The 26441-nt window shown below is 40.3% G+C and overlaps 1 protein-coding gene across 2 annotated transcripts in view; it reads left to right on the top strand.

The window, feature by feature from the left end:
- GALNT18 (polypeptide N-acetylgalactosaminyltransferase 18) overlaps nt 1-26441 on the top strand; it is a 469911-nt gene that overhangs the window by 431758 nt on the left and 11712 nt on the right. The window contains exons 10-11 of one of the 2 annotated variants that reach the window (XM_090032701.1): nt 65-229; nt 1368-1684. In XM_090032701.1, coding sequence (XP_089888827.1) covers nt 65-229; nt 1368-1427 — 225 coding nt within the window. In that variant the 3' untranslated portion in view covers nt 1428-1684. Of the gene's footprint in view, nt 1-64; nt 230-1367; nt 1685-26441 lie in introns of those variants that run through there. The other variant, XM_090032700.1, reaches the window with a different exon arrangement.

Here is a 26441-nt window from a genome sequence, read left to right as displayed (position 1 = left end):
CATATTTAGCTTGCTCTTACAGAAATACCTTCTCCATAAATCTTGTTTGTGCTTTCTCTTTCAGAATGTTTATTATACAAGTAATCAGCAGATCCATGTGGGTGTTCTGAGTCCCACTATTGATGATGATGACAACAGATGCCTGGTGGATGTGAACAGCAGGCCCAGACTCATTGAATGCAATTATGCCAAAGCCAAGAGAATGAAGCTTTACTGGCAATTTACTCAGGTAATTCTTCCCCAGAAGATACTTCAAAAAGTTCATATGGGATCAGCTTTAAATAATCTTTTGTTTGTTTGTTTGTTTGTTTTTTTAATCAGCAGAATTGAAATAGATGTAACTTTCTTTTTTCTATAAGAAAGCCAGCAAACCATGTTTTCTATATGATCTTAAGACCAGGTATCACAGTCTTAATAGCGGGTATCACAGTTACAATGGCAGGTCTAAGTCTCCTGAGTGAATTTTGTCAAAGTTTATTACAGATAATTTACTGTGTTGCCAGCACTCTAAAGCACTGCTTATTGTTAAGGCAAAGTTACACTTAGACTGTACTAAGGGAACTTAAAGTGAGAGCGTCCGCATGTTAAAGCTTGTTAACTTGTAAGTGCCCTTTAAGCATCTCAAAGTTACATCACTTCAGACAAGGGTTAACTCTGGTCCATGCTTATTAGGGTAGCTTCAGTCTACTCCATAGAGAGAAAACAAGCAATTTGCAATTCTTCCAGCATCACAGAATGCAACCCCTCCCCACTCAGAACAGGGATACAGTACAGGTGTCCTGGCTTCTAGCCACACTCCTGCTCACTAGACCTCTAATAGCAAAGTGCGATCTGTGCAAGAAAGAAACAATATTACCCTTAACATGCGAATGCTCGCAACACGGTGTAACTTCAACACTGCTTAACACTGCATAGGTTTTGCATGGTTAAAGTGTAATGTGTAACTTCACCCTTACAGAGGAATCTGAATTGCCTGGCTGAATGGTCACAATCCAACAAAATCCATTTTAATACAGTCAAATGTAAGGTAATAATTCTTTGAACAAAGGAGGTAGGTTTTACTTACTGGTTGGGATTCTCTTTTAGGAAGTAGTGACTTAGAGTACGGACACACAAGCTTGTTACCATAGAATAAGCAAGGGTAGGGATTTATAGCTGGATGATCATAGTGGTTCCTTCTTACTTTACCGATCCACCCCTGCCAGAAAAAAGTAAAGTTGGGTGTCTCTTTTGCTATGCTACTGCCCAGGAATGTCTTTATTGAGACCACACTTTTGAGGGTCTTCTTCCAGAGGTCTACACAAGGAGCTGCAAAACAGAGACAGTGAAGCCATACTCTCCAACATCTCTTTCTGTTTCTTTTTAAGGAAAGAGTGATTATTCCAGTTCTCCACCCCTGTCAAGAATTTTCACACAACTTCCTCTGAAAATCACTTTCCTCAGGCTTTGGCCTTCAGAACCCAGAAATATTTACCTCTATATAGAAAGAGCAACATGAAGTTTGTACGTCTTTCCCTCCTTCCCCACTGTAGCAAAAGCCTTATTATGAGAACTTGAGTAGTGCGTAGGTCTATGATCAGAGTCTTTGAATCTGGGTGCATTTTACGCATCTGCTTTAGCCCTTTAATTCATATCCCACCTATTTAATCATAGGTATGCAAAGCACTGTAAACTCATATATTTTCATGTAGTTTCACTTTTTATTTAAGCAACTGTAATAATTGCAGTAAAATGTCCTGCAATAAACTGGAGTATCTACATTGATGCAGTGATCATTTGTACTCCCTAGTCAATCAAGTATATTAGCATATTTTTTTCTACAATTAATGCAAAATGTTTCTTTTGTTATTAAATAGTATTCAAGTGGCAATCCTTAAATATCTAGTCTGGAAAGTGAGTCCAGATCGTATTTTTATCTTACAGTGGCTTACCATTAGGGATTTAATGCACGGGTGCTCAAATTTTTCACTGGGTAAGACATATAGGTGGTGCGTGGTCTGGCCGCAAGCCCGATCCCGCCAGTGGTCCTGATCCCACATCTGGAGCTGGCATGGTGGTCCCCACCCAACCACACTGGGGGTGGTAGAGGGCAACTGCATGGGACAAGGGGGCTTGACCCAGCCAGCCTCATGGGGCATGGCGCTGCAGAGGGGAGGGGGGTTGGTCCAGCCCCAGTCCAGACTCATGGCGGGAGAGAGCATTGCACAACCCCCATCTGGCTATGCTGGGGGAAGGAGATGTGGCCCAGCTCCAACCCACTATCCTGGGGCTTGGGGTTTGGGAACTTGGTGGTGTAAAAGTATGGCAGTGGTAACTGCTACAATATTACCACCGCCAAATTTCCCAACCCATGGGGAGCTCTGAAGGCTGGGTGCCATGGCTCTGGGCTGCATTTGGCCTGTGGGCTGGAGGTGGAACACCCTCAATTTAAATGTAATGTAATCTCAACATTGCTTTTAGTATGGAAGTTCAGGCTGATGATCTAAATGCGTAGTTTGAGGGCATTCTTTTAGCAGGTATTCAATGTTTAAACTGAATTTCAAGAAACTAGCATTACTTAATGTTGATCTTGAACCATATGGCCTGGGCTTTTAGTGCCAAAGGTACCATTGTTTCTACTTCATACAGAGCTGCACTTTATATTTGTGATTTCTTTTAAATTACATTTGTCTTTTGGCCCCATGTGTTTGCTGTTACTATAAGAGCTGAATTGACTACTTTAATTTAATATAATTTTAAGGATAAAAAAATCTAAAAACAAACTTTAAAAATTTCTCTGAAGATGTTTCTCCTTTTTAACCACTCCTTTATTCTTTCTATACACAAGATCATCTCTAAATAAAAACATAATACTTTGCTTCATAAAATCCAGTTCAAATCCCCCAAAACAAAATCTGCCCAAGAGAAGTGGAAGTTTTGGGGTTTTTTTGTTGCCTTTTATGATAAATTAAGAAGCAAAGGAAATAATTAAAGGCATACTGTTCAGAAAGGCTTGTTTTGTTAATACCCAGTGTGATTAAAGTGCTGTTGTTTCTGAACACAAAATGCGATGCAAAGTAGTTTTTGCATGCTGTAAGCTACAAGAAACTAATGAGAGTAATCAAGGATTGCAAGGATAAATTGATGCATTGTGTTCTGGTTGCTCACATTTAATCTGGGAAAGGGAGTGTGCATTTCTATGAACACATTGGGAGCTGTCTTTAAAAAACTGAGAGGGGTCATTCTTTCTTTTTAAAAGCTCCTGTCTTTACTTTTTTTTTTTGTTATGCAGTGATTGGAACTTCTGCATGCAGACATGATAATTTGTTGATGCTTATATAGCACTTGTAGATGTGGAGCTGTTGAAATATTTATATGCATTTTAAATGTAGTGTTTGGCTTCTGTCTTCTTGGACCCTCCCCAAATTGCAGTCATATCCTTGTGCTACTATAGAATCTGTAAGCTGGCCATGATCCTGACAAGGAAAGCTAATAATGCAAGTCATAAAATATGGGAGAAAGGAGAGCTGCCTCAAGCTAAACTGGGAACCATTCAGTTTTACAAAGCTATAGCAGGGTACTCAGATTGAACTGGATTTCTCAGAACAACGCATATGTCTATTGCTGAAAGACATTAATTTAAAGATGCAATGGGATCTTATCCCAAACCCCAACAATTTGTGCTTCTTGTATGGCAGATGGCACGAATTTCAGAACAGAGATCTGATCCAATCACACTCTGTTTGCCAGTGCAGGGGGAGCCTGTGATTGTGATTCTCCTGTCTTGCTCCTTTTAAAGGCTGGAACTGCTAGGGAGAGAGCCCTAGCAGTCAGTTGGGGGTCCCAGCTGCTGGTTATCAGGGCAGCCAGAATGAGCTAGTGGGTCCTCACCTGCCAGCAGTCAGCTGACCAGAAGGGGCAGGGCCTGGCTTGTATATAAACCCCAGGCCAGAGGCCAGGAAAACAGTTCTCTGCTAGGAGCCAAGGGGGAAGGAGCTCTCCCAGAGGAAGCAAAGGGGAGAGACCTGACTGCAAGTGCAGCTTCTGTTACTGTTGAGGGACAGAGCATACCCTGGGTGACTTGAATTATGTTATAGCTGGGAGACTTGAGTTATGTTATAGCTTTGGGGCTTGCATGTTGATTTTGTTTATAAGACCAGTGGTTTGGAAGAGGCTATTGGGGAAGAAGGAGGCCTCACTGGGGCCCTGCTATAGTGTGGGGGTCCCAACACCAGTGTGGGCACTGTGAGAGGCAGGGCTGCAGAGAGCATGGTGACAGAGGCGAGCGCACAGACCCCAGCACCAGTGTGGGCGCCGTGAGAGACAGGGTTGCAGAAAGCCTGGTGACAACCTGAGGCCTAGTGAAACCAAGGCCTCAGAGGGCTGTGGAAGTACCATCTGTGAGGCTTGGGGTGTGGTAAAGGGGTGGTTTGGAGCCACACATATAGCCCACATGGCTGGGGTGTCCCGTGACATCCGTTTTGGAACGGAACTCACACAGAGTCCGGGAACCCACAGGGTTCAAGGAAATCCATCAGGACTGTGTCCAAAGGGAGGCTGCCTTCACGTCCTAATAACATAAATCCATCAAGACATGATGAACGAGAACAGAGGGTGCCCATCAGGCCAAATTGGCAAAGTCAAGGGGCCTTAGGCGTAACATGGCCATCCTTAGGGAGCCCATCCCGTGATGGTGATCATAATCCTGAGCTTGCCCTACCCTACCCTGGCAAGCTGAAAATTAGGTGCCTGACAATCACCTGATTGTCAGCTGGCTTGGGACTGCACTGGGACTCAAACAGGCTCACGTGTATACCCTGGAGCTGCCCAATCATAAGCTGATTTTTCAGCATCACAGCCAGAGAGCCTTTGCATAGTCCAAATCTAGCTAACGATCTTCTGGTCACTGGCCAGTAGGGACTGCACAGAGATTGGTTTGAGGCCCACTATAGTCCCCACATCCAGCTGACAATCAGCTGGTTTTGAGCCAGTGGGGACCATACAGGGGCTGGTTGGGGACCCCTGCCACTTATTCAAGTAAATGGGTGATGGAAACCAGTTGAAGAAATACTACACATTTTTTGTGCAATATTTTTGTGGCTGGTTTTCCTTTTGGTGGTGCCATTAATTGCCTGAATATGTGGTGAGGTTACTATTTAAGACATGATTAACAAAGTAATTATGTCTTAAGTGTAACGTCTGCTAGGGGCCTATGAGTTTCATAGTTTCATAGTTTGTAGGGTCGGAAGGGACCTGAGCAGATCATCTAGTCCGACCCCCTGCCATGGCAGGAAAGAGTGCTGGGGTCAGAGGACCCCAGCAAGATGTTCATCTAACCTCCTCTTAAACACCCCCAGGGTAGGAGCCTGCACCACTTCTCTTGGAAGCTGGTTCCAGACCCTAGCCGCCCTGACTGTGAAGTAGTGCCTCCTGATATCTAACTTAAATCTACCCTCTGCCAGCTTGTGACCGTTATTCCTGGTCACTCCTGACGGTGCTCGGGGAAACAGTGACTCCCCCAGTGCCTGCTGATCCCCCCTGACTAGCTTATAACAGGCCACAAGATCCCCCCTCAGCCTTCTCTTTTGGAGGCTGAACAGGTTCAGGTCCCATAGCCTCTCCTCATAGGGTCTGCCCTGCTGTCCCCTGATCATACGAGTGGCCCTCCTCTGGACCCTCTCCATGCTGTCCACATCCCTCTTGAAGCGTGGTGCCCAGAACTGGACTCAGTACTCCAGCTGCGGCCTGACCAGTGCCGCATAGAGGGGGAGGATCACCTCCTTGGACCTGCTCGAGATGCATCTGTGGATGCATGCCAAGGTGCGGTTGGCCTTCCTGACTGCCTCTCCACACTGCCGGCCCATGTTCATCTTGGAACATCAGTTTTCTGCCTATGACTGGAATTTTTATCAGGAAATATTATTATCTTCATGCAAAACCCAATTTACATTCTAAGAGGAAGCATTTCAACCCAGACTAGAGCTAAAACCTAATAATGCCTCTTCATTTCTACCACTGCATTTATATTTTTATTTAAAATCAGGAAGAATCATATGTGTGAAACCATGCAATTTTTTGAAAACGTGTCACTTAGATATGATGCCTTGCTTTCTTTCCTTTACTTCCTATACATTGAATTTGTCATCATATTATTGCTCATCATATTCACTCATATTAACCCTGTCACTCAGACACCAGATATGGAGACATTCTTAAGATACAGCAGTGTGATCAAACGCTACTATTGACCATGTCATTGTCTGAATAACCATAGGTCTTCATTTCCTAGAGTTGTCAATCCAATCCCCTTTAGAAGCACCAAAGGTTCCTAAAAAGTAAGCCATAAAGAAATGTATGTGAAGTAAAATATATTAGCACACAAAAAAGTGTCGTTGCTGCATGAATAGGTAGCGTTTTGCTACAGTGTATTACTTGCTCATTAATATATGAATGGGGAAGCTTCAGGTTTAGCTAAAGTAGCAAAAAAAGGTTTATTCTTATCCCAACTTCAAAAAAGTTTTCAGCATTTTTTCTTACTGATAACATGCTTGTATTTTTAAATACATGGCCACTTGCAGAAGTGCCCAGTGAATTTGGGTGCTTCAATTTTTGGTGCACAACTGAAGACACATTGGAAGAACTTGGTTTTCACTGAAATCTGCCCATATGCTGTGTTCCACAGAAGACCTGAGAGCCTTGATGCATATTAATTTTAAGGTGGCTCTTGGAGTTCTTAATGCCTGGATTGTCTGCACATTAACACCTGAAACTAATTTTAACTAACTTAAGGTGGATTAAAGTTACACCAGTCCAGGGCAGATTTATCTCTGATCTGTGTTTTCCCACCTTGTGTTCCATTAATGTGTGGCTACTCCCTGTGGATGAGCTGCCGACATTGCAGTCCTCCAGCATCCCAGGATGCAGTGTCCCCTCCTCCACTTTCCTCTTCAATATAGACAGACTTTCCACTCCCTGAACTCTACTGCCCAGGGGACAGTTCTGACACCAAGCCAACTTTCCTTCTCACCCCCAGAGATGCAACCCTATGCAAACAGCCTGCAGAGCACATGCCCTGCAACATGGGTAGTAGGCATGGACAGGTCCAGGAGTGGAGTTTATGGGGAGTGAGGGGGAACAAGGTATGGGCTGGGGTTTCCTTCACCAGGGCAGGGGCAGTAGCTCCCCCACAAGCACCATGGAAACATGTCCATCACCCCGCATACCCCAATCCCAAATTCCAGTGTATTAAATATGAGACCGTCTTTAATTTTTTTCCTCTTTATTTCTTTTTAAATTCCATTTTTTTCACTTCTTTTTACTTCAGTGGCTGGCTGACTTCATTACACAAATCTTCCTCCCCCCCCCCCCCATTTCCTTTTCACCTTGCATTTCATTACCCACCCCCATCCTATTAACTCTCTGCCTCCCAGCTTCAAGTTCCTGTCCCTTCCCACCTCCCCCAACCCGTCTCTTACACATCCCCAACTAGAGCAGGCATAGAAGCCTGTCCTGGATTCATCAGCCCTGTAGTGGCAACTCACAGCTATAGCTCCTAATCATACACCTGATTGCCAGCCCTCTAGTGGCAAGTCACAGCTGTACAAGTTGGGGACTGTCAAAGAAGGTTTTTAGCCTTACGGTGAGATTGCACCAAACTTGAGCTAGTACTAACACTGAGTAACAGTTGAGCAGCTCAAACTGCAATGTATAACAAGGCAATGAGACGCCCATAATCACAAGTCGTGTGTGAACATCTTGGTCCATGGAATCTCCATGATACTATATTTTTTGGCATTTTAAAAATGTAATTTGTAGTGGCATTAAAGGCTATAGATAAATTATCTCCCCTGTACAGTTATAAATAATGAGATTTGAATTATTATGATTTATTGATGTTACTTTGGCTTTACACCAATGTAATTTTAGCAAAATTTGAGTCAGCTGTCCCTGTATAATTTGTGTGATATAAGGTCGTATTGCAGGTGAGTAGGTCTGTGTGACAATGAATGAGTTCAGTTCAACCAGTTAATGTTTCCTCTCGATTAAGGAAAACCTTTCAGTTTATATCAAGTTATAAATACTTAGGATCTTGCATATACAGTATAGGCCTCACAAATGTAAAGTCACTGAGACTGAATGCTTTGTCACTGACATCAGCGTGAAATTAAGAACAGGAATATATGACATGGTTGCTTTGTCAGTTGTATAGCCTAAGTTATAAGGAGTGATGCCACCAATATTATTTACATTAGTATAAAACTATAAGAGAGGAAAATCAGGACATTTTTAAAGTGATGACCCTGTATTTAAAAATAATTGGTTCTGTACATTAGGACAGTCTATGGTGTTTTCTTTGCAAGGCCAAATTTCATGGACCAGTCAAGGAGTATGAACTCTTGCGTTATAGGTGTATATTCGGGATCCAGCTGATGCGACTCTGAGCTTTGTAAATATGTCAAATTCAATGTGAGTTGATAAAGTGTAGGCTTCAGTGACACTCCTACTTTCAAGGCTTCTTCAAGCATTTATATCCGTAATTATGTCAAATTATGTAAATTGGTGCTGAAAAGATTCCCAAAACTGGGTGTAATGTTCAAGAAATTTATTGCTTAGAGTGCCTGTCAGGTATTCTCGTAATGGTAGTCCCAAAAAAACATTTCCTTATCTGGTATGAATGTTTGATGACAACTTACTTATTTCAGTATGTATCACCACTTTTTATTGAATCAAAACTAAATTGGAAATTTTAGCAGAACAGGAAGTGAGCATATCAAATCTGCAACCCAAATGGGTCACAAATATATTAATCTAAACAAGATATCAGGCAACCTGAATGACACAGGTCTGAGCTGTGATGAAAGCTATAGCCATGCTAAGCTGTGACTGGCATCCTTCTTTGTCAATACTAAATTATCTGTCCTAGGCCTCCTAAGCATGAATTATCACAGCTCTTTACTGGCATAACCAAGGTCACAATGCTATGGTCTCATAAAGTGCTGAGGCCTTACCACAGAGCCAGCCAGTTTTACCCATTGTTACTCTACCATTCTGCAGAAGCCAAGCCTGAAAGCTGTGCAAACAATTGATGAATTAATACTTGGAAATATCCCTCTAGAGCTGATCTATTATACATGAAAAATGTCAAGGGAGAAATAGAAATGGAATCTGGTTGCAATTTCCTTTAAAAAAATCTTAAGCAGGTCTCCTTCACCTCATCAGCCATTTCAGTGGTTAATTCTGCTGGGTCTGAGAAGAAGGGAGAGGCTGCAAAGCATAAGAAATATGTTATCATCTTGAAAGGAAACATTTTTAAGTTTCTTAATATTTTCAGTTTTAATTTTTTCCTTATTTCTGAAACCAAGACATCAAGACAAGTGTTTTTCATTAAAGATTTTTAAATTAAACTAATTAAAATTAGTTTAATTAAATAAATTAAAGTTAATTTAAGTTTAAAGTAAAATTAATTAAAGTCTGTAAATAAATAAATAAAAAAAAGATGGCATATAGGAGAAAAGAATTCCTTGCCACACATACAGAAGCCATGTAAAGGGTCACAGTACTGTTGATAGCTGAAGGACCAGAATAATTCACCTCACTTTTTTGTTTTAGGGAGCACATCCCAGGTTATACCACTACTAGGTGCCAGTGTCAAGAGCAGTGGTAAGGGGGAGGCATTTCTAACATCTGTGTTAACACTTTGGGCTGTAGTGTAACCAGGATTGTGGAAAAGGGCCATCTTTTAATTCTCACATTAGTCTGAATTGCAATCAGAGGACTTGACTCACTCAATTCTTATTGAATGCAATGAGAATCTCTCCAACAGCCCCAGTGGAATTTGGATTAGTTCTTTTGGGGGTGGAGGTTGGTCATTCAGTCATTGGATGGGTAGAGTCTCACTGACTTCAGTAGAAGCTGGTTGGGTGCAGCTGAAAGCAGAGTTGTACCTAAGGCAATTCCACATGCTATGCTTAAGTTATTAATTCAGTTCATGCAGAAATAGCATCTCATGGCTTTACTGATTCCAACTTGAAAGCTTTTTAAAAGCTCTATGCAAGCATGTACTTTTCAAGTAAGCATTCCCACACTTGCCTAGATAGATTATACACGACACTGAACAAACCCTCTCAATTATGCCCCCTTTTAAAAGCACATTCTGAACACCAGAGTAACTCATATAGTAAATTATTCATTGCTTCCTCACCCTCCAATTACGTTTATCCAGTTCCTTGCATTCAGAGGCACCAGACAGTAGCTTTATGGCAAGCAACGGCTCTCCTTAGGGGCTTAAATTGACCTTAGTGCAGTGCCCCAGTGCATTCCTTAAGTTCCTGCTACTTTTGTCTCTGTACAAAATTCAGAAAGAGCTCTGTGGAACGAACTGGCCCATCAGGGAACTCTGTTCCCTGCAACTCTCTCCTTCCCCACAAGCTAGATGCTCCAGCAAAACACAGAGGAGGCAGGACCACATTCCTGCTGCAAGTTGTGGAAAGTCCTTGTCCCTGTCCCTGTCCTTTGTGGTGCCAGAATGGCCAGACCAGAATTCAGGGAACTAAAAATAAGTGGGAACTGCCTGCCGTCAGCTGCCAATGATGGCAGGACACGCTGCCACTTCAACCTCATCAAGACATATACTAGCAAAAGGAGAGCTAGTCCACTATACCAATAAGGAAAGACATGCAGCAATTAAATCCTGCCATTCTTAAGAACCTAAAGGCATCCATTCTTCAAATAACCACTGGAGAAGAAGAGCAACAAACATTATTGGAAGTCTAGAAAATATTACTTTCAAGGAAATATGGGAAGAACTGGGGTAATTTAGGCTGGAGAACAGAAGGCTGAGTGAAGATCTGAAAACAGTCTTCTGATACAAAAAGTATCATAAAAATGAGAAGGGTTATCAACTATTCTATATCCATAGAGGATAGAAAGGGAAGTAATGGGCTTCAGTTACAACAAGGGAGATTTAGATTGTTTATTAGGACAAAATTTCTAAGTATGAAGGCAGTTATGTACTGGAACAGATTACCATAGAGATTGTAGAAGTTTTAAAGTGCAGATTGGACAGACACTTATTTGAGATGGTTTAGACAGAAGTTTTCTGCTTTGAACAAGTGGTTCAAAGACCTAGGTCTCCTGAGGTCTCCTTAAGCCCTATTATTCTGTAAGTCTAATTCTAAGGCACTTGTTCTCAGACCTAACAAATATCTAAGAGCAATGCCAGGACAACATGCGAGTCACCAGAGCTGCTGGCATGAGGAACCGTTGTCAGGTAAGGGATCTGTACCTGAAAGAGCCTAGTGGAGAAGAAGAATGACAGACCTTGAGCTGGTGGGACTAAGGTTGAGGATGTGAGGTTTGCTGAATATGGGACCAGGAATATTGGTGGCTTTTGGGAAGGGAAACAGTGAGGGATGGAGACAGTATTTTATCCAAAGAAAGTAAATTGTGGTGACTGTCAGGACGTAAGGGAGTAATTTTGGCATCACATCAAATCATCTGTTGATCACAGCTGACATAGGACAGGAGGAGTCCCTGTCTGGAAAGACCAATACTCAACACTTGCCTTAAAAGAGGAGCTGTGCAGCACTTAGGCCCTGGATGGCATTACAGCAACACTGTCCCATGCTGTGAGGTATTAATACTGATCACTGGTATTATGGGAGAACTGAGTACTGTGATTCCAGTTGCTGCTTTGGACAGGAAGTCAAAACACTGCCTTAAACTCAGTAGTTCCAAGAGTAATATGAAATTAATGGGAAAATACTGTGGCAGGTAAATGAAGCTGCTACCTTAAATATTTTAGCATTTTTCATCATGTTTTTCTATAGTGCATAATTGTTCCCAAAGAAAGTCCTGCCAGAGTGAAATACTGTTGTTCTCCCCTTGCTTTAATACCACAATAAAAGATAGTATTGTTAGAGGAAGCAGAGGGTGGGCGTTTATGTTCTGTATCTTTCCCATGGCTATATTTTGCCTTGCTGGAGTTTATTGTAATAAAATGCTTTGTTCCTCAGGTGCAAAAAGAATATAGAGCCTGAAAATTAGTGCATATTAATAAATAATGGTTAGGGCTTCTGCACTATCCAGCTACAGGCTGAATTTTGAAGCTCTAGGAATTTCATTAGAGGAGAACTAATATAACCATTCCATACACTATGGTCCATTTGGGTGGAAGGGATTTGCTGGCTATAGAGCTCGGGGATTATTCCTTGTGTTTTAAATCTCAGTAGTTGGTTGCCTTACTTCATCACAGAAATCCTTTGTTGCCTTTCACACATGTCTTTAGGTGACTAATGTGTAGAAATGAGGAATCACTTTCCACCGAGAAGTAAAAAAAGTAATCGGGAGTCTGATCAAGAAAGAACATGAATCTCTATGACCTTGCAGGAGATATCAGGGAATGTTTGTGAACAATCAGTATTAGACTTCTTAAGCAAGTAAAAAATAAGAATAGCAACAACTCATAATGTAAACTCTTTTTCTGGGAGACATTTTTGCTGTGTTTTTTGAAAGTCTTCCATGCTTTACAAGCCCTTCAAAAATCTGTCATTTTCTGTTTGAAACCTTTGATACACACTGTTTTATTGTAGTTCTGTCTGGTAGTTAGCATTTCCACTTTGGGTCATGATTGCGTGGGCACAACGGTTTTTTGCACAGTATGCTATTCAGGCTTAAAAAAACAAGTATTGAGAGGGTTTCTTGTGTTGTCTTAAGAAGCTGTAAACAAAATCTGTTACCACTTGTAATTGCCGCATGCTGAATTCTCCAAGCACAGGGAATTTATTTCTTGGGAAGGGTATAAATTACTCGGATAGACAGTATTTTGTTGATATGATGTAGTGAGCTAATAAATATCATGTTTAAATAAGAATTCTGAGTTTTTCCTATGAAAATAAAACAAACTAGACTAAAAACATAAGAAACGTTCATACCCTACACCTGTTATAGAGTCTATGCCTTTATAAAACAGTGCTTATGAGGTACTCTTATGCATTGTTACTTTATATGAATAAAGCCTACAAATGTGCCTTACCTACAGGGATTAAGGCAACATCATCACTAGTTTTGAGGTCTCATTCTATGTATGGAGAAGGAGGGGCACAGCGCACAGAGGAAGTGGGAAGAGCATGACCCCTCTGCAGTCAAACTGAAATGATGCAGATACTTAATCTGAAGGAATTTACCATTTTTTGTCCCAGAATATTGTCAAATGTTGGTGTGTGCTATAAAACAGTTGAAAAGTTCTAGCTAAGAAGCAAGCACGCTGTTACCCGGTGGATTCCTGTGTGGCATGTGCCATATACACATGTACATTCTGTCCTCAGATACCTGCAAACAGCAGTCATTGCTTCCAGTGGAGCTGAATCTATCTATCTATATATATATATATATCTATATATATCTGCCCTATAATTTGTAAGACTCTTTGGGATCTTTCAGAACAAAAACTGTAGAAATTATTATAATATAGCAATTATCAGGAACTTGAACCCCTGGGAGAATCTAGGATTTTGAAAAAGGGGGGTGTTCTTGTCATGAGTCCGGGGATGCTCCAAACATTTATATACAGGTGAGGCAGTGGGCAACTTGGCAGGGCAACACCTTATGGAGGGCAGGGCCACACTAATCATATGCAACAGGCCGAGAGAGGGGGGCATCAGAGGAATTCTGAGAAAACTTTGGGCTGTTTGGTGATGTTTGCCAGACATTTGAGGCTGGGATAGAAATAGAAATGATTAGTAATGGGAAAGAAAAGCGCAGCTCGACTGTGGAAGTTAAGAGCAAGTTGAAGTATGTTCAGTGTAGAGGCTGCAAAAACAGTCAGCGAAGGGGACTGTATACAATGGGCACCAACATATATCTTATTTAGATAGGCTGTGCTACTCCATCCTTGTGGTATGTTCCGATATGAAAAATACCACAAGATGGCTTTTTGGCCCAGGTGGTTTTACTTACCAAGCAGGAGAGATTCTGTTTTTCTTGGTCTTAAATGATTTTTTGTAATTAGAGTGTGAAGGCCTGTCCCTTACACTGCAGCATAGGCTGACCCCTGTGAGAGCATACAGATGTCATGATCTCATCTATACAATTTATCGTGTTTTCTCTTGGGCTTTCCCTCTAGCTTGCTCCTTTGGGTTTTTTGGCTAAAAGCAAGAAAGCCTAGGAGATGTCTGAACGCCAAAAGCCTCTAGGCTTGGGTCTTACATGGAGGATGCCTGCCATGTATTTGGGAGTATCTGAAGCCCCAGGCTGAGGAGTCTGGAAAGTAGGATATTTGCTGGTGGTAATGCCATACAGACTTAAATAGTTGAGCTTTGCTCAGTCAGTAGAATTCAGAACTTACTTGGCCTGACACATGAAATTAAAAAAAAAAAAAAAAAAAAGTAGTAGGTTCTTTTCAGTATGCTTGTCCAGTTTGTGGTGTTTTATAGTCATGTTCAGGCTAGCTGCATTTAATCAACTTCATAGCTGGTTTCCATTACTGAGTGCATGTTCCTTGAGGCAGCAGTTTAATGACAGTCAGTGGGTGCATCTACATGAAACACTAACTGCACAGTAGCCTAATAACACTATGTATTAGCATGTTGGACAAAACCCATGCTAATATGCTACTGCACAGTAGTATTAGGCTACTGCACAGTTAGCATTTGAGAAAATCTCTTTAAGAATTGGGTCGTCTTCTAGTATGGGTTGCAGTTGTTTGAGGATTTTCAGTATGCTTTCCAGGGAGGCATGGTATGTCATAACAAATGGTGTGTGATTCATGGAGATTTTGTTTTTGTACTGCAGCAATTCTACACGTGGTATCTGGGTGGCTGTTTCAAAAGTGCAGTCTCTCTCTCTGGAGGGTTGGGTGAAAGCTCTTTTGAGATTAGTGAGGTGGCAATCAGAGGTGCTCTCCTCAGGGCAAATTCAGTGGTATCATAGGGCTTGGCTATATATTATAGCTTTCTTGGTGGATTTAGGGTGATTGCTGGTTCTGTGCAGATATGTACATAGGTCTGTGGGTTTCTTGTACATGGTGATTTGTATTTCACCATTCTGGGTAGTGATCATAGTGTCTGTCTAAAAAGAAATGTTGGTGTTGGAATATTCAAGAGAGTTTGCTGGAGGAGTGATGGTTATTGAATTCCTGATGGAAATCAATCAGAGATTACAGGTTTTCAGTCCAATGTTGAAGATGTCATCTATATATCTTAAGTATAACATGGATTTGATGGTGCAGTTCTTGAAGAATTCTTCTTTCAGGTGGCCTACAAAAAGGTTGGCATATTGTGGGGCCATTTGGTGCCCATATCTGTGCTCATGGTCTGGAGAAAATGTTGGTTATTAAAAGTGAAGTTGTTGTGTGAGGGTGAAATGTATATGTTCAGTAATATCTTTAGGTCTATACTCTGAGTTGTAATCTTACTCTTGTAGATACAAAAGGCAGGCTTTGATGCCATTAAGGTGTGGGAGTTGGTATATAAGCTGGTAATATCCATGCTGTCTAGAAGGGTGTTGCTGGGAAGGTGATCTATACTTTTAAGTTTTCATAGCTACTGGACACATCTACTTGTGCATTAATACACTTTAGGTAATGTTCATTGAATCTACCTCCATTGTGAGGTACCAGAAAAACGTGCATTAGCCTATTTTAATGCAAATTAGCTCAAGAGCATGTTTTTTTTGTGATGCTTTAATGTGCATTAAAATAGGCTAATGTGCATTAAAGCACACATGTAGATATGCCCACTGCACAGTAAATCTGCTACCTGTATGTACAGATAGTAGAAAACCACACAGTAGACTGTGTGGTAGCTCCTGCGCACGGTTACACTGTGACACTTTACTGCCCAGTAAAGTGTCTTGTGTAGACAGACCCAGTTGGTTTTAAAATTTGGATGGATGAGGAATTAAAGTGGGGAGGTTGGAAGGTTTGCAAATGTACCACTGCACACCCCTGGATCCACCCCTGCTTGAATCTGTAATGACCTTTCACTCCAAAATATTCTAAGTCCTCAAAATCTGTAGAAGGCTTGCATCTTCTGCTACTGATGTGAAATATGGCAGCTTTTCAATCAAGCATAGCACGAGTCTGGAGAAATGAAGTATGCTGCATAAGAGTGGTATTTCAGGAACAATACTAATAAACAGTATAATTTCCCAACTTGAAACGTGGCCAGTAGACAGGATTAACCTCCAACCTTCCCCCACACTCCCTCCCCCCATGCACACACTTGCAAAAAGACCACGGGTTATTTAAGCACCAGTAATGCTCAGGAGTTTAATTCTAAATCTTACCCGCATGACCACATATCTAGAACCAGAATTGACCCATGATACCATGTTGATGTATCGGTTTAGTACTGATTTACATGGAAGAGTGCTGTTTGCTGAATCAGTGTCACTTTGTGCTACCCCTGGTTGCTCTTTGCCTATCTCTGATCCAAATACTGACCCAGCATGCTGCCTTTTAGCTTTGGTGATAATAGGATAGCTGCAAAAAATGTTATAGGTAGAAACTAAGGCATTTCAGATCTACTACTTTTGGATCAGAAAGTGATGTTTAATGACTCTTAACTCACCTTAACAAATGATTTAGTTTCTTCTTAGTGCATGTACAACTCAAACAATGTTCTCTTTACATCATATGTTTGACTTTAAATACAGGTCCAAATATTTTTGGACTTAAAATATTTCTAATTACCCAGTAAATTCCTACAATTGCTTCTTTGACAACTTGTACTCAGAGCTATTAAAAGTTGCTCAGAACTGAATTACTCAGAAATATTTATACATCTTTAAGTGTTTAGAATCTCTGTTATATTCTTCAATCAAACCTTTTGAGATTAAGTTACAAATGTGTAATGCTTTTGCATAATGAAAAAGATCTATACTTGCAGTAACCTGCCTAGAGATTTCACTCAGCTCTGCAAATAAACTTTACTCAGTGGCAACCAAAATGTTATCTTAAGTAATTTCAGCCTTGTACTAAGAGTAATTTTCTAGTAGCAGGTTTTTAATCTTCACAAATTACATGGAGAACTTGCCAACTAGAAAGTTCTCCTCTGAATGCTGTAATAAAAGGAGCTTTTAGTGGGTGCATTTCAAGTCTTTTCCACTATTTCACATTATGCAACAACTACTCTCCTGAGGACTATGTTTAAGCTCCAAAGAAACTCCTGCTGAATTGGATTCCTGTACTTTTCTTACAAAACAGGTACCCTATTCTCATATTTTAGCATTTGTTTTTTGAATAAAACATATTTTTAAAATGAAAATATTTTTTCTAAGCCCACATCATTTAAAAAAAATTCTCATAGTCTAACTCATGTAGGGTCCCTCTGAAGCCATATTTAAAAACCTCTTTGAGGGGAAAATACTGCTTTTTGTTCAGTGTGACCAGTGCAAGGTAAGGGGCACGTTCTGAGTACTAGAAACAGTGTTCTTATACATAGTACACAGGGCAGAGCAACAAACTTTGACTGAAAAGACTAATTTAGAATCTATGTCTATTTTATTGACTTGCTTTATGACCCCAAGCAATATAGCTATTTATGCCTCAGTTTCCCCATCTATAAAACATAAATAGCCCTTGGCAGGCATTTTGGGATCTATGGATCAAAATGGCTATTTAAAAGCTAAATATTATTTATTATTCCAACCTTCATACAAAATCACATCCAAAGCCTTTTAAGGAAGATGTTGGCACTAACTTAAAAAATGCAGAAGTCAAACTATCATAAATAAACAAGATTTCACAACTGGGTCTTGCTGCTCATTTTTTTTTACCTTACGAACCTTTAGGACACAGTGAAAATTTTAAAAAATTGTCTTTAGACAGTCAAGCTGGGATTTGAGAATAATATATATAGTGATAACATAGAATTTACTATGCCAAAGCGTCTGTTTAGCCTTAAGACTAACATCTAGTCTTGCTACTGGCAATATCTAGTGTAATCAGACAAAGGTGGACATTTCCATAAATTACTTTGTAAATTGTGCAGGAATTATATTGAGGTCGCAAGAAAATTCCTCACCTGATATTAAATGTGATCTGTGTGTAATTTTCCATGGTTATGGGGAAAATTAAAAGTTTTGAAAATTAGATACCATGGCCAAAAATCCCTTGTATTTGGCACAAATTCCTGCACTGGAGGGGACAGTCTGTTAAACTAGTCTAAATCCTTGTTCTTTTTGTTAACATTACACCAATTAATACATCTCTAGAAACCAGTTTATCATGGTGTGGCACCCTCAGTTGGTGCTGTGGGTATCCCCTTGCTCCCTGGGTCAGGCCCCCAACTTTCCTGCCACGACTTGATGGGATTTGCAACTAAAAGGAGGGGTTCAGTGGTGATCTCATCCCTGGGGTTTGTGTGTGCCCACGGCCCTGCTTTCTTCCGATCAGCTGACTGGGTGCAGGTGCAGGCTAATTCCCTTGTTAGCCTGCTGCCATAGTAACCTGCACCTGTGGGGTTTCTGTCTGGCTCTTAGGGCCCTCTCCCTCTTAAAGGAGCAGGGACCTTAGTGCCCTGTGACAATGTATGTTTTGTAAGGAAAAGGAGGACCTGTATCTTGCCTGGATTTTTTTTAAAAAATTGTTAAAATAAGATTTCTTTCTTGTTTGGAAGGCTGATGAATACCATGTAGTTAAGCACCAGTTCAATACACTATCTTAGTTTTGGAAACCCCCAACTTGTGTGATCGATTTGGCTCTATTTTATATTAGTTTCTCTGTATGAGATGGTAAACCCCACTTTGATCCTCAGGAGAGCAGACCAATATGAACCACAGCTCTTGCTCCAGGCATGTACCATGGAAGGATTTAGGCCCCTTGCGTTCTCTTTGCACCTAAATCTGAGTTGAGTGAAAGTCTTGGATATGCGATAAAGTAGGGAGGGAGCAGCCATAAATGGGATATCCTCTCTAAAATGAACCTGCCTTCAGCAATTTCAGATGTTTGTGGAGATATGAACCAGCTGTTAATTGTAGTATCTGGAGAGGAAATTCTGGACCCCCAGAGTTCAGTTTATATTCTGAAGTATGAGATTTGATTACTGTTATCATTATCATAAAGTGTATGAATATTTCTCGTTTATAGGTGCTTGTAAAAATTAGTGACTCTGACCCTCTTCTGGCAGCGAACTGGAGGGGTTTACCATACCCCATGTGAAGCATACCAGCTGTTCTAAATCTATGCCCTTTTACCTGCATTGCATTTTCTTGTTCTTTTGTTATAAGCCAGGGGACAAAGGGAGGGATTCATCAGTTTTCACTGCAGTCAGATTTTTGATTACTTCAGTTTGGCTCTGCTGGCTGTAATGTATAGGCTAACGTATCTTATTTTATTTTTCATTCTCTCATCATATGTGTAACTCTTCTAACCATTTTTGTTGGTCTTCTCAGGACCTCCTACATTTTTTTTTCCTCTTGATCTATTATATCTTTTAATTCTCTGCTATTCTAGACATCTTAAGAGACATAGTTCAGTTTCTGATAGCCAACCTTGATTTGGCTAATACATTCTTTTTTCACTCTAAAACTATGTTATTTCTTCTCAGTGTCTCAGAAAATGTATTTGTAAATAATAAGCGGGGAACTATTGGTAAGGATCATAGTCTTGCTTCTCTACACAACCAGCTGTTTGACCAGTTTGGTTCCCTACAGCAGAATCCACATGGAAAGATAATTTTATACACACAGATGTGACTTAATTAAAAGAAAAGACTTGGCAAGAGACCTTTGTGAATGGATGTCACCTCTACACGCTCAGGGTGCCTTAGGGGGACATCTGCTCTGATGCGCTGTAATTACAGCGTGTCAGAGCCGACTCGATTAATTGTGTCTGATGGAGAATGTTAATGGTCAAATAAGCTTTATTTAAAGCGCCTCCACCACCATTTTGAAGTGCAGGATGCTGATTACACAAGTTGCTGTGGGTGCCTTAATTAAAGCGGCTCCCAAGAGCTGCTCTAATTAAAGTGCCCCTTCCACCCACCCCCACAGCACACATAAAGGCACCCTCAGTTAATAGTTCAGTTCACCTCTGTAGCAATGCCACAGACTCGTAGCCTGTACTGGGTTGAATGGCATCAAACAAGATTTTTTTGTGTTTAAATTGCATACCATAAATACACCTTAATTTCTAAGTGAAACCGGTGAGTACAGTATTTACAGGTCACATAGTTAGAACAGTATGTGGCCAGAGTACAAACAAATCTCATCCCTCAAAGGGATTTTTGCATGTACCTCCTGCTCACTGCTGCAGTTTAGGACAGCTGGAGACAAATTTTCGAAGTAGGATGTAAAGAAGCAAACTACAAACAGAATCTCTTTCACTAATGAGAAATAAATGACAGAAATTGTCAGCATATATACTGCAGATCTCACCAATATCCAATTCTGAAATCTCTACTGTGTTCTAACTTGCATCACTGTCAAAAATGTAATCTAACTCCTGTGTAATAAGTTCATTCATATAGCAGGAATTAAAAAGTTATTCAGATGAGGACTGAAGTCAGAAGAGAGATACTAGTCATTATCCAGCATGCTGTGGAGAGCTAGATTTGAAACCTGAGCAGTGTCTGTTGTTACAGAGATGATGGCAATGGAAGTAGAACTCATCAGATCCTCCTGCCATCGGAAAGAGGATTTGCCTCAGTAAATTGCACCTGGGCTGTTGCCAGAACAAACTGTAACCTTTGATTTGGCTACCATAGCTGGGCCTGTATTTTGATAGGAGATCCTCAATGACAGCTTCAAGTTGCTGCAGTAAGAAGAGATTCTGTTACTTTTGAATGAACACAGAACAAATTCCTCAGAAAGCTCTAAGGTTGGGCACCATTCTGTTGCAAGTGTTTTGTTATGAGGTGTCAGTGAAGACACAATAACCACCTTTTGAAATGGACATCTTAGCCCTACTCTGGATAATTTCTCCCATCCCAAACTCCTGGTGTGGTTTTATATGCTTTCACTATATTCTATAATAAAATGTTCTTTTTCCTAATCTCTGTTAGAGCCTCTCTGATCCCCATAGGCAGGACTGTGTTTCAAAGATGGGTTGCGTGACTTGTCCGGGGGTTGGGTGTACCCTACATTACTGCTATTAAACAGTTCGGCTTTGTAATACTTTAGGATAAAGTTTGTTATATAAATGCATTATTATCCTTTAATCCATGCATTTGGTTTCCATTTCTTTATTCTGTTTCTCTCTAATTTGATTTCCATTCCAATTAAGTTCTCTGTATGCTATTACATTTCCCCTACCAGGTTTAATTGCCCTTATTTAAATACTTTAATTAACAGTATTGTGTATTTCCAGATCCTGTAGTTTTAAGTATTACGCAAATAATTTAAATGGCTGTGCTGGAACCTGAACTATTCTGTATTCACATAAAGTATCAAGATTAAACAAAACAGCAAATGTTTGTGCATCCAATTTGTTAGTAAAACAATCTTTGGATATGCTAATGCAGCCATATCCTCTGATTTATCACAGCTGCAATGGTAGAAAGATACTGGATCATTGTAAACATACAGCATGGTATAATAATGGAAAAGCAGAGCATATCACACTTCCAGACAGTAATTCAGAAATCTCAGTGGTGAAATTGTGTCTTTCTAAAATAGAACATAGGAAAGTTATATCATTCAGCAGTTACTACAATGTGTCACTTCCATTTGGCAAAGAAGCTTCATTGGTATAAGGTGACTGAGAGTATGTGGGTAGAAATAGGACTGATTGTTAAATAATAAAGGATCCTTGACACCAGAGTGCCAAATTTTGTCTAGACCATTTTTAAAAGCTGGAGTGAGACAAAAGAATCCTTCTTATAATTCAACTAAATGGATTGTGATACTAGTAAATATTTTATGTTTACATTTATAAATAGTGCCTAACAAAATACAAAGATACCCATTTTCTTGTTCACTATAAAAAAAACCCAACAAAAAACAGTTATAGAATAGCTAGTATACCTCATCTATGTAAATATATAATTGAGGTGCAAATAACACATGGGAATGCATCTTAATTACCAACAGCACAAAATTAATATTGAGGGAGTAAATGCCTTCATGGAAGAGTAGCAATAATTTGTTTGATTAATTGAGGAACTTTGTTATTCACATATATTAACATTAATTGTGAATGTTTCTGGTTCCAAGAACTTCAGGTAGCTTACAAATGAAGAACATAAAACCAGTGCACAAGTACCAATGGAGTTTATGCTAATGGATTAGACCAAAGAATTGGGCACCCGGGTTGTCTGATTTAGATGAGAAGGTCATGAAATACTAGCCTGTATTCTTAGACCTCCAATTTTGGAGGCATTTGAGAAATGAGTGCACTCAGTATCCAAAAAGGATGCTGTCTTTATAATGGTATGACCCAAAGTTTGATATCCAAATATCCCTCAACTTTGGAATGTTAGCTATTTGGATCCATACTCATCTGTAAGTTAGTGCTAGGATGCTAGAGCCTTGTACAAAGCTGTCTGTATTGTTTATTTGCAGTTCTCTGCTGTAATGATGTTCTCTGCTGCCAGAAAAATGCAGCTTTTTGCATACTCATCTTAATTGAATGTAATGAGTCCCCAGTACCTTAGGTATTCAAAAAATAACCTGGACTTCAATGGCCTAATTTTTATATTGCCTTCCATTCCTGTGAACAAAATGTTGCCCTCAAATAAATGTACCTGCATTGAATAGAAGTTTTCTATGAATCAGCAAAATAGAACCAGCAGAAACGGAGGCCCTTGCAAAAATCAGGATATAATTTATACATCACCTCAGGTAGCTTCTACTTTTTGCACTATTAATTTATGATCTGAGTATCTAAATGGTTGTTGGAGTAAAAATACTCCTGTTCTCTCCTCATTAGTCTGGAGAAAAATTGAAACAATACATAAACAAACTATGCAAGATATAGCTAAAACTGCCATTGCCTGTTGTTAAAATACAGTTTCCATTGAAAGCAGTGTGTTCACTGTCAGGCTTAAATGGATTAAAGATACATTATATATGTTTTGATTATGATTATGGTAAAAATGTCCCACCTTCTCCTATCAAAAAATAGGGAGGATAGCTTTGCTGATCTTCATAATGGTGTTGATGTGCCTTTAATAGATACTTTACTAGATTCTTAGGACAGTTTAGTAAAACCTAATACCTTTTGAGAGTACCATTATGAGTAAGGTTCTGTATTCTTAATTGTTTTAATCCCTGAAGTTATTTCTCTACTAAACTAAATATATATTTCTGACAGATATATATAGATATATATATATAAATTAATCTTAATTATTCTTTTGGTTTTGATTTTTTGTCTTAAGACACTGTTGCATTATTTTGATGTAATAAAGAAAAATTATTAAATCATCCTGATTTTCTAAGGTTTGGATGAGTGACATGTGAGTCAAAATAAATTATTCCTTTTCGTCTGGTAGTTTTCTAGTTTGTTTAGAGTACATATGCATATTGATTGTTTTCTCTAAGGGCTCAATATAGTTGCCTTGAAATAAAAGGGAATTTTCCCACTGAACTTAATGAGATGCACTGGCTACTCAACAACATTTAATTTCTACAAGGATGATTCCCATATGAGGGGTGTAAGTAAATGTCTCACTATAACCAAAGAAGGTAACACACATCTCTGCATAAATGAAAATAGGTTGTGTGTTTCAGAACTGTAGTAACCTGTTGACCACAGCCACAATCAAGAAATATGTATTTTTTAAAAGATAATCACTTACAAAGATCTCAGCAGTTTGCCTATCAGTGTTGCCATATTGGCATAGGTCAAGTTCAGCAAGGGTTTGTAATGAAGGACAATTTCAGTGAACATTTCTTAGGGATTTGGATACTTCAGCATTTTCTCAAAATTTAGTTTGTGCTCACACAAGTTATATGCATTGTCATTCACCAGAATCTAACCCGTGCTCACTGGAAGCTACTCTTATGCTCCATTCAAACAAGAAATAACATGTTTTATACACCACCAGTTGTCAGTTTTCCCTACGAACCTTGCCCATGCTAGGACTGCATGTGCAAATATGTTGGATCACCGACTGGGAAGATAGCAGAAAATTATAGATTAGTCAACACAGTGATCTGCGTAGTGTCTGTTACATGGGATGGGACATACTTATCCCCTGATAGTGTTACCTAAACTTAGTGTTAGAATTTAGGCAGTAACACTGTAGCCATGAAAATGGCCTGGACAAGAACAGTCCATTCTCTGAAGAGAGCACCTATTGAGTACAGCTAATGAGTACAGCAATTTCCAATTTTTAATCATAAGACAAGGAAGCAACATAAAACTTTGCCTAGGTTAAAACGCAACAAAATAAGACAAAGCAACAATATATAACTTAGCCTAGTTTATGAAGACGACAGAAACCTTGCATAAGTCTTATGTAGTCCCAAGGACAGAATGTCTCCCTTCAGTCAAGATTTTACAAGTTTTCTGGGGTCCACAGTTCCTCTTGGCAAGTAGGAGGAAGGGGGATATGGAAGTTCTCACTGTTGCTTGTTCTTTTGAGGATGATCCGGACCCCTTCTCCCTTGGCTGCCTTGACAATGCCATGTATTTTGCTCCTCTCGAGATATTTTCCTGGTTTGGTTTTCATCCCTTTTAGGATGTTTATCCATTACTCCTTTTGTATCCCTGGTGTTGACAGATTTTATCATGTTTATGGTACAGGTAGCACTGTTTACAGAGTACCTACTGCCCACTTTGAAATCTAATCTGTTGTACCCCCTGACTCCTTAAACCGCATGAGTTATTCATGCCCACTTAAGTAGTCTGCCCCCCCTGCTACCTTAAATCACATAGATTATATACCCCCACATAAGCAGTCTGGCTACTTTCTTTCTCAACATCTTTTCCATCAGCTACAGAATTAAAGGGGCAGAAACTGTTGTAACTATAACATGCATTTGCCAACAGTTCCCTCTCTGATGGCACTCCTAGAAGAGCCAGCATTTTAATTTTTTGGCTCAGGTGTGGTAGTGGATTGAGACCTAACTCAGTGCCTGGTGGGTTGCAGCCTGTGGTGGGCCAGTAGGGGGTGCTCCTGCACTGAGTCACCCACCTCTCTGCACCCAACAACCTTCCAGGCTCTGAGTGCCTCCCTGGGGGCACCTCACATCTAGCTACATCTAGCTGACCCCCTTCCTGGAGCACACCTGCTAGCCTGGGGATAGTGCCACCACCATGCAGGGTCTGGACTGATCCTGGTACTGTTCCCCCTGGGAAACACAGGCCTAGTAGTCCTTGAGGCTATTCAACCCACTTCAAGAACTTGGGGTGCTTCCCTCAGTCTGAAGCACAAATAGTGGTCTCTCTTAGTCAGCCAAACCAAGGGGACCCCAAGGCATAATTTAGACCCACTCCCAATAAGTCTTCCACACTAGGTACAAAGGAGAACTTTATTGGTTATAAGGAGTAGGTTTGGAACAGGGTACAGAGTAGAACAATATCAGAGAAATCCTATAGAGCAAACAGGGTGTCTGGGTAGACTTTGATCATGCATTACAGTTACTGCAAGCTATATATCTAGTTAGATCTCAGGTAGCTTACTCACAAGTATCGTCCAGAGGCAGGTGGAGATTCCCACTGGAGACAGGCAGTTCATTGATCATGAGTTTCAAGACAGAGAGCAAGTTTCAAATGGTCCAGCTCTCCTCTCTCTGAGTTTTCATCACAGGTACTGCCCCTCCTCCTGGAGAGTCCTTAACTTATATAGACCATATGACCTCATTTACCTGGTCCAGTGGAGACCAGCACCTGTTGGCTGCCAGCCAGCCAATTTGAAATGCATCACTGGTTGCCAGGTAGACTCTCTAGCCACCTTCCAGTCAGGTTGGCATTGCTTAGAACAATAGGGAGCATAAGCCTCTCATCCAGATATGATGCCAGTCTCATAGGCAGAGGGAGCAGGTTTCTCCCCTCCCTCAGGAATGCATCCAGCCCAGGCTACAATTCAGTGTCACTTGAGAAAGGGATGTCTTCCTTCTGTGGGGACCATGTTAACCAAATTGTCACATAGCAGAGTTTTTGGGGAGAGACCGAGGTGACATTCTGCCACACAGGCACCAGTGCAGCAACTGGTAGTTCTCCATGCAAATATTTTCACTATCCTCATCCAATCATGCCCCAGCCTGGGTTATGATATTGACTGGGGTTTTAACATGATTTATTCAGTTTCAGGCAGTTAAGCACCGTAACATGTGAAGGAAAAGAATAGGAAGGAAGGAAGAAAGAAGAAAAAAGAAAAGGGAAACATGTTTTCTTTGTAAAACTACATTATTATTTTCTATTGTTTTTTCCCATAATAGCAAGACATGTTTACTCATTTACTTCCATTGTTTCTGTAGACAGATATATCCATAGTACAATAAAAATAACAATGATCTGAATGAATAATACAGTGATCAGGGGTTGAGTAATAATGTGGATAAGTTTCTTGCTGAAG

This window comes from Crocodylus siamensis, chromosome 2 (assembly GCF_052110815.1).
Source record: "Crocodylus siamensis isolate JL-2025a chromosome 2, ASM5211081v1, whole genome shotgun sequence".
In the NCBI taxonomy this organism is placed as follows: Eukaryota; Metazoa; Chordata; order Crocodylia; family Crocodylidae; genus Crocodylus; species Crocodylus siamensis.
Note: the sequence above shows the minus strand (reverse complement) of the source record. Positions and strands in the feature narration are given on the sequence as shown.